Raw genomic sequence first — 8,301 nt, 5'->3', positions numbered from 1 at the left:
AATCATTTGAATCCCTTCTTCTGACTTTTTTGGGTTTACCAACCTTTGACTTCACTGAAGGAGGAACCACTTTTCCAAGTGTTGATTCCTCAAAATCATGCGAACCAGGTACGAGTTTTATCATGTGAATGTAAACTGCTAAGTATGCCTCCTTTTTAGAGAATGTGTTTCACATAGTCTTCTATATTGAGTGTGTGGTAGCTGATTGCTGCAATTGCATGACAGCATGGATGTCCCACCACTTGGCTTTATTATTTTTAGGTTCAGGGTTAAGTGATCAAATTCTTCATTATAAGGGAAATATTGAATATGTTCATCTTGAGAGAATATATTAACCTGTATATCAACAACTAATAATGGGCCATGTTTCTCTTCAAAGTAAATTGGAATTACACTCAGGCCCTTAAAAGTCATTAGTAATTCTCTGATACTCACTTCCCCTTTCAATATCCTAATCCCATTATCTAAAGTGTATCTAGATAAACAATGATATGCTATAACATACATATTCAATAAATCCCTAAAATACAATCTTTCTCTATATACATTAGGGAACCACACTCTAATACCGCCTACATACTTAATTCTAGGCACCCATTCAATGGCTCCATCAACCCACACATCAAAATTAGCAAAATCAGCCCACACCATTTTTATAATTAAATATATCAAACAAAAAATATTTCCAACATACACAACTGGGTACAAAAATATAACCAGTACCATATCTATTCATATTTAAATCAAAACATAATAACTTTACAAAACATTGGGTCTTATTATATTTACAAGGTGTGGGGACAGAAGAACAACCTGCCCCACACCCTTTATCACATACAAAAATAATAAATTATTTAAATAATACAATTGAAAACATGCTGTTAAATAACAAATAAGAAAAGGGGTTGGGTGTAGGGACCAACACTGAAAGAATCCACTGTTCTAGGCATTCACTACATATTTATCAAATAATAATCAGTTGTTTGACATACACTGTGTACAAAAGTAATATACATAATCAATTATTTAATCAATAGCACCATTCAATACACTTTAAAATAACAAATAACAAAAGAGATTGGGTGTGGGGACCAACAGTGACACAAACCACTGTTCTAGGCTTTCACTACGCATTTACCAAACAACAATCCGTTGTTCAATACACAATAACGGGGTTGGGGTGTGGGGACCAATTGAGAAAGAATTCACTATTTTAGGCAAGAATACACATTTTACAAAATAGATTAAATCAACAAAATTGAAAAACATACCTTTTTGTACTCTTGTATTGTCCCACTTGTTCTTGTCGCCTCACTTTCAAAGCCAAAACTACTTCTATTCGTTGATTTTCTCCAAGAACAAACAGAACCATATTAGGCAAACTTTTGTAAAAAAATAACAAAAAAAAAGAAAAAAAGATTCTTACCATATTATAACGCAGGTTCTCACACTATTTTCTTCAACAAACTGCTTCGCATCATTCAATAGAATTCATTCTTCATCCTTAACTATTTAAAACATTGAAACAATAAGGATTTTGCAAGAAGAAAATCAAGAACGAACAGAGCCTAATCGCCTAAACCATAATCTGAATTCTCTCTCTCTCTCTCTCTCTCTCTTTTCTTTTTCAGTCAAAGTGGAAGTTCACCCTTTGTTTTTTACAACAGTTAGCCATAAGTGTAAAATTGGGCTTTTTATTATAAGTTAACGCCATTAAATTGGTCTAACGACAGTGGAAAATGAGCAAAGTTTAAAATTTCACAGAGTTTTTTTACCTATTTAATTAATAAGGATTTTTTGCCGAGTTTCGAGAACATGAGCTGTTTTTCTTAATTTGACATTTGATTGATAAAAAAATATATATTAATAAGAATTAGTTAACTGTTTACTTTATAAATTAAATTTGATTATATTCCAAAACATATATAGAAATTGATTATTTAATATGATATTATTCATGTGTCATAATTTGATTGCGTATAAAATTTAATTTGTACTAATATTAAAAAAATATGTTTGGTTTCACCTCGTAAACTAATCAGATTAAGTTAACATACAATTTTAAATGTGATGACGAATTTAAAATTAATTCGAATAGTAATTTATTTATTTGGTAAATTAGAACTAAAAATAATTTAAAATGAATTTCTGGTAATATTTATATTGGGGTTGGAAAACAAGTTTTCTGTGGGTAGTTGAGAGCCTCCGGAGCGAAATCGAGGCCTTGTCTTGTGTTCTTAGTGCTCACTCTCTCTCTCTCTCTCCCCCCGGCTCTGTCTCTTCTCTCTTTCAATCTACATACAAAAAGATGTAAGTTAAGGATTCTTCTGTATGAATCCTGGATCGTTTTAAGGTCCTCTGTGTTGAATTAAAGTACAATTTTGCAGAATCATCGATGTCTGTGTTCTTGTCGTGGTTTGCAGATTGGGTAGAGTCGTAAAACCCTTGATGTTGCTCGATTTGGACTGTTGAGGGTCTCGTTGTTGAATTAGGTGAGTTTTATCCTTGGATCTGGGTGTTATTAGCACGAATCGATTAGGGTTTTGAATTTCGCGGCTTTCGGGTGGAAGTTTTATTAGAATTGAAAAGTTAGGGTTTGGGTGAATGGCTTCGAATCCTCTTCCATTCCAGGTGGAGGATAACACTGATGAGGATTTTTTTGACAAATTAGTGAATGATGATGATGATGATGTGGACTTTAAAGTCGCCAACTCATTGGCATCTTCTGGCCCTAATTTGACGGATGGGAATGAATCCGATGAGGTTAAGGCCTTTGCAAATTTGAGTATCAATGAGTTTGAGAATAATGGTGAAGTTAATTTTGACGATATCAGCGGTAGTAACAAGAGAGTTGATGATTTAAGTGCGGAAGTGGAAACGGTTGCACAGATTAATAAAGTGAAAACCGTGGAGGAGATTGGAAAACCATTAGTTCCATCCAATTCGTCCGGCTTCGATAATTTGACTCTAAAACCAGGAAATGCCAATCCCAATGGTGCTGAAGTTTTGTCTGAGGGGGCAGTCGTGAGTAAAAGTACCGGTGAGGGTTTGTCTGATGTGACTAGTGGTGGATCAATTGCTCCTGGAGTTAAGGAAGTTGAATGGAGTGCATTTCATGCTGATTCAGCTCAGAATGATAGCAATGGATTTGGATCATATTCAGACTTTCTCAGCGAATTTGGAGGGGACAATGCTGGTGATGCATCAGGGATTATGGTGAGGGGAAGTTTGAATAATGGGCCAGAGGTTTCTATTGGGAATGATGTATATGGATCCACTTCCGCTGGCTACTCGAACAACTATGGGCTGTATAATGAGGCATATAATGATATTGCAGCAGATCAGAGCTCAAATATGCAGGATCTGAATAGCACTCAGTATTGGGAGAACCAGTATCCGGGTTGGAAGTATGATCCAAATACTGGAGAGTGGTATCAGGTTGATGGTTATGATGCAGCTGCAAGTGTGCAAGCAAATGTTGACTCTAATATATCTTCTACTTGGGGAGTGACAGACGGGCAGGCCGAGTTGTCTTATATGCAGCAAACTGCACAATCTGTCGTTGGGTCTGTGGCTAAGGCTGGTACAACAGAGAGTGTCACTAATTTGAATCAAGCGTCTCAGGCGAGTGATGCTACAGAATCCGCGACTAACTGGAACCTGGTTTCAGAAATGAGTAGCAACAGCAATGCGGTTCCATCAGACTGGAATCAAGCTTCTCATGACAATAATGGTTACCCACCTCATATGGTTTTTGATCCTCAGTATCCTGGCTGGTATTATGATACCATTGCCCAGGAATGGCGCACTTTGGAGTCATACCCTGCATCAGATCAGTCTACTGCCCAAGTTCAGGACCAAATTAACCAGGATGGATATGGAACATCGGATATGTTTTCTGCGAACAATGATCAGAGAACATACAGTGCACATAATCAAGGTAATAATTACGTTTCTCAAGGCTTTGGTAGCCAAGGTCAAGATATGAATGCCGGATCAGTCAGCAACTACAATCAACAGAGCTCCAGAATGTGGCTACCAGAAACTGTTGCCAGTAGTGAAGCTACTTTACCATACAGTGAAAACCACATAACCGAAAATCACTATGGCGAAAATGTTTCTGTGAGTGCTCATGGAAGTCAACAGATATCTGGGGTAAAAGGTTCATATTATGAGAATCTAAGTCGAGGTCAGAACGACTTTTCCATGGCTTCACATTCGGTTGGTCGGAACTTGGGTCCACATTTCAGCGATTCACAAATCAATCAAAATGACCAAAACCATTTTCTGAATGACTACTACAGCAATCAAAATCCACTCAACTTTTCACAGATTCAGAGTGCTCAAATCTCCTATGCTTCTGCTTCTGGAAGGTCGTCTGCTGGTCGTCCTGCACATGCTTTAGCTGCTTTTGGTTTTGGTGGGAAGCTCATTGTGATGAAACACAATAACACTTCTGAAAATATGAATTTTGGAAGTCAGGTCAGTGTCTGCACCTTGTCTTGTAGGTTTCTTTATAAACTTTGCCTATATCACATGCTTAAAATTTTCTGTTCTTTTGTGAAGAATCATGGCGGAGGCTCAATATCTGTCCTAAACCTAGTAGAAGTCATGAATACCAATATTGATACTTCAAACCATGGAATGGGTGTCAGCAATTATTTCCAGGCTCTGTGTCGGCAATCCCTTCCTGGTCCTCTTACCAGTGGAAGTGTTGGCAGTAAGGAGTTGAACAAATGGATTGATGAGAAAATGACAAATCTCGAGTCTGCTGATATGGACTACAGAAAAGCTGAAATTTTGAGATTGCTCCTATCGCTGCTTAAAATAGCCTGTCAGTATTATGGAAAACTTCGATCTCCTTATGGCACAGATGATGTATTGAAGGTAGACTTATTTTTTAGGTGAATGTAGTATTGGTTTACTTTATTACATAGAACTATTTGGACCGTATCCTCTTGTGCATATTTCATAATAAGTTTTCTGCTTCATAGTTGTGCTTGTTTCTTTGCATATTCTCATGGTTACTTACAAGCACAAACTTGTTTAACTGCTAATCTTGTGTAATTGTTATTGCAAGTTTATTATGTCATTTAGTGTTTACAACTTTTGGCATGTGATCTATCTTCTAATTTGAAATATGTTTTCCATGGAACAACACTGCAGAGAAAAAAACATAAAAGATTTATCATGATCTTTAGCGTCTGCACTGACAACTATCATAACAGACCAACTATTGTTTTCGCTTTATTCCTCTACTAATTTCGACAATGCAGTTTTGCGGAATGACCACTGTTGTGCATCAAAATGAACTTTCCATGGGGGCAGTTCCCTAGACAATCTGAAAATTTTATTGCCTGATCCTTGAGGTTGTAAAAGAATATTGCTATTAGAAAAAGTCACCGTATACTTGCACAATTTCAGGAGTGGGTATCACTCTGTTCCTACAACTATTATGCTTTTTGTGGAATTGGGTGCTTATACAATTGCTGCTTGGTTTAGATGATTGACGGATCTGGTTCTGTGTTTCTTCATTTGTTGTTCCACCAGGAAAGCGATGCTCCAGAATCAGCAGTTGCTAAACTGTTTGCATCTGCTAAAGGGAAAGGTTCGCAGTTTAGTCAATATGATGCTGTTGCCCAATGCTTGCAGCACCTGCCATCCGAAGAACAAATGCGGGTATTTGATGGTGTACCCTACAAATTTATTGCAGTTCTTTTGGCAATGTATCCATCTATAAGAAATGCATTTCATATTTTAGGTCACTGCTGCGGAGGTCCAAAATCTTCTTGTTTCTGGAAGAAAGAAAGATGCCTTACAGTGTGCGCAGGATGGTCAGTTGTGGGGTCCTGCCCTTGTTCTTGCTGCACAACTTGGTGATCAAGTTAGTTCCTAAAAAATGCCTCACCTCTCTGGTTGATGAAACAGATAGAGCCTTCTCTTCACCTATTTATATGCCTTTGTTATAACATTTTGCTAAAACAAACATATGCAGTTCTATGTTGAAACTGTCAAGCAAATGGCACTTCGCCAGTTGGTAGCAGGATCACCTTTGCGAACATTATGCCTTCTAATTGCTGGTCAACCAGCTGATGTGTTTTCAGCAGATAGCACAGCTATAAGCAGCATGCCTGGTGCTTTAAATATGCCTCAGCAACCAGCGCAGGTATGAAGTTAATGTTCATTCTCAATAAAAGCCTCTTGTGCTGCTGCTGTGTCCTTTTCTATAAGCAAGCAATTGTCCTATAATACTTGTTCCTAAGAGGGTTTCAGTGAGTTTGTTTTGTTATATATCAGTAGAGGATTTACTTGGAAGTTTTTTTCCATGTATATTTCTCTGTTCCCAGTTTCTATGTTTTATGAAGGTGCTGCTGAAAGTTTTATTAAGCTTGACGTCACTAGCTGTATATGTTTTTGTTGCTGTTTCACAGTTTAGTGCCAATTGTATGCTGGACGACTGGGAAGAAAATTTGGCGGTGATAACTGCAAATAGAACAAAGGATGATGAACTTGTGCTTATCCATCTTGGAGATTGTTTGTGGAAGGAAAGAAGTGATGTATGTTCTGGTTTATTTTTAGAAGTATTTCTTCCCTTACTCTTGGAAGTTCTTTCAATACTTACTAGCTTTTAAGTTGTTGGATTTCTGCATGGTGGTTGTCAGATAATTGCTGCTCACATATGCTATTTGGTTGCGGAAGCTACCTTTGAGCCATATTCAGACACTGCAAGATTGTGTCTTGTTGGTGCAGATCACTGGAAATACCCACGGACTTATGCAAGTCCAGAAGCAATTCAGGTTTGGGCCGAGTTATCACTTTGTCAAGCATTCGTTCTTCTAGTTTTCAAAACATCTAATCCACTTCCTAGGGCACTGGACAGTCACCCTGGAGGGACTCTACATAAATAAGGAAAGGGAAATAGAAGAACCATTTCATATAAGGGGATGATATGAGAATTAGAAATGTTTTCTCATGCACTGTCCGACTCTGTATTTCACATTCTCTCTTGCTTTCTGTTGAGTGCTTAGTATTACTCTTTCAGCATTCTCTCTTATGCATCACTTGTAAATTTAATGCTTCAAAGGCAATAATTCTCACTATAACTTTTGTACTCTGTATGCCTTAGTGTGTGAATATATTTTCTGTTAATTTTGGTCCATGGACTGGGCTCAAGTCCATTGTCCTTGGTAGCTGCCTCTGGCTACAGTTTCACTTTCAGAGGCATAAGATTGAAGCCTGTCATTCGGTGGGCCGAGCTGGGCTAGCCCGGCCCAGGATTGGGTTGAACCAATTAATGAATGGGCTGGGTTGGCCCAGGCTTGCTTGGGACTAGGCCGGTCCCAGGAATTTGGGGACCAACCCAGCCTAGGCCCATGACCACCTGGTCCTGAGCTGGTCTTGCTGGGCCATTTTTGAAATAAAAATAATGCATGACATATAAGTTTCATATATTCTCCAAAACTAACTAATTTAGTAGCTTTTTTATACTATTGAAACTCTAAAAATTATTATCATTATTGTTCTTGTTTTGCTTCTCAATTTTCAGTACTTAAATTTATTAAAAAGTCTTTGTTTATTTTTTTTCAAAGTTTATTTTGAATCCTTTTTGAATTCATCAATCTCTAAGTTTATTATTGTAAGCTTATTCGTCAAATTATTATTTGAGTTCATTATATAACTTAACTATTATTTTTTCTAGTTATGATTTTTGGGTGATTTAATTTAATTTTATTTCATGATACAACCATAAAGTTAAGCAATTGTTCAAAAGAAAACCTCTATTTTTCATTAAAAAAAATTAAATGAAATAGGCTCATTCGGGCCTGGATCGAGCCTCAACCAAGCCGGTTCATGGGCTGGGCTTGGGTCCATTTTCAAGGCCCAGGACCATCCCAGGACAGGTCATGAACAGTAGTGGGTTGATCTTGGCTTGACTTTTTCGGGCTGGTCTGTGCCAGTCCTGAGCCGGTCTGGCCCATTGTGCAGCCGGCCCATTGTGCACCTTGACCTGTAATAATTTCTTTTTAGTACACTGGTATGCACTCCCAACCACAAGTCAGTCATAGTTTTATGTTGTACTCTCGTATGAGCCTAAGCACATGATTGACCGTTGTATATTTTGACAGAGGACGGAGCTATACGAGTACTCGAAAGTGCTTGGAAACTCTCAGTTTGTGCTGCTCCCATTTCAACCATATAAGTTTGTATATGCACTCATGTTGGCAGAAGTTGGGAGGATGTCTGAGGCGTTAAAGTACTTATATTTGACCTTGATTATCCTTTTATGAATGTCAGAACATT

The 8,301-nt window shown here is 37.7% G+C and overlaps 1 protein-coding gene across 2 annotated transcripts in view; it reads left to right on the top strand.

Moving 5' to 3' along the window:
- Positions 2,184 to 8,301, top strand: part of LOC105164334 (protein transport protein SEC16B homolog) — an 8,681-nt gene continuing 2,563 nt past the window's right edge. Inside the window, exons 1-9 of one of the 2 annotated variants that reach the window (XM_020694911.1) lie at positions 2,203 to 2,310; positions 2,424 to 4,482; positions 4,567 to 4,887; positions 5,551 to 5,679; positions 5,762 to 5,884; positions 5,996 to 6,166; positions 6,432 to 6,557; positions 6,663 to 6,797; positions 8,127 to 8,254. In XM_020694911.1, the coding sequence (XP_020550570.1) occupies positions 2,605 to 4,482; positions 4,567 to 4,887; positions 5,551 to 5,679; positions 5,762 to 5,884; positions 5,996 to 6,166; positions 6,432 to 6,557; positions 6,663 to 6,797; positions 8,127 to 8,254 (3,011 nt within the window). In that variant the 5' untranslated portion in view covers positions 2,203 to 2,310; positions 2,424 to 2,604. Of the gene's footprint in view, positions 4,483 to 4,566; positions 4,888 to 5,550; positions 5,680 to 5,761; positions 5,885 to 5,995; positions 6,167 to 6,431; positions 6,558 to 6,662; positions 6,798 to 8,126; positions 8,255 to 8,301 lie in introns of both variants that reach the window. The other variant, XM_011082956.2, reaches the window with a different exon arrangement.

Source organism: Sesamum indicum, linkage group LG6 (genome assembly GCF_000512975.1).
Source record: "Sesamum indicum cultivar Zhongzhi No. 13 linkage group LG6, S_indicum_v1.0, whole genome shotgun sequence".
NCBI lineage: Eukaryota > Viridiplantae > Streptophyta > Magnoliopsida > Lamiales > Pedaliaceae > Sesamum > Sesamum indicum.
This window is presented reverse-complemented; position numbering and strand designations above follow the sequence as displayed.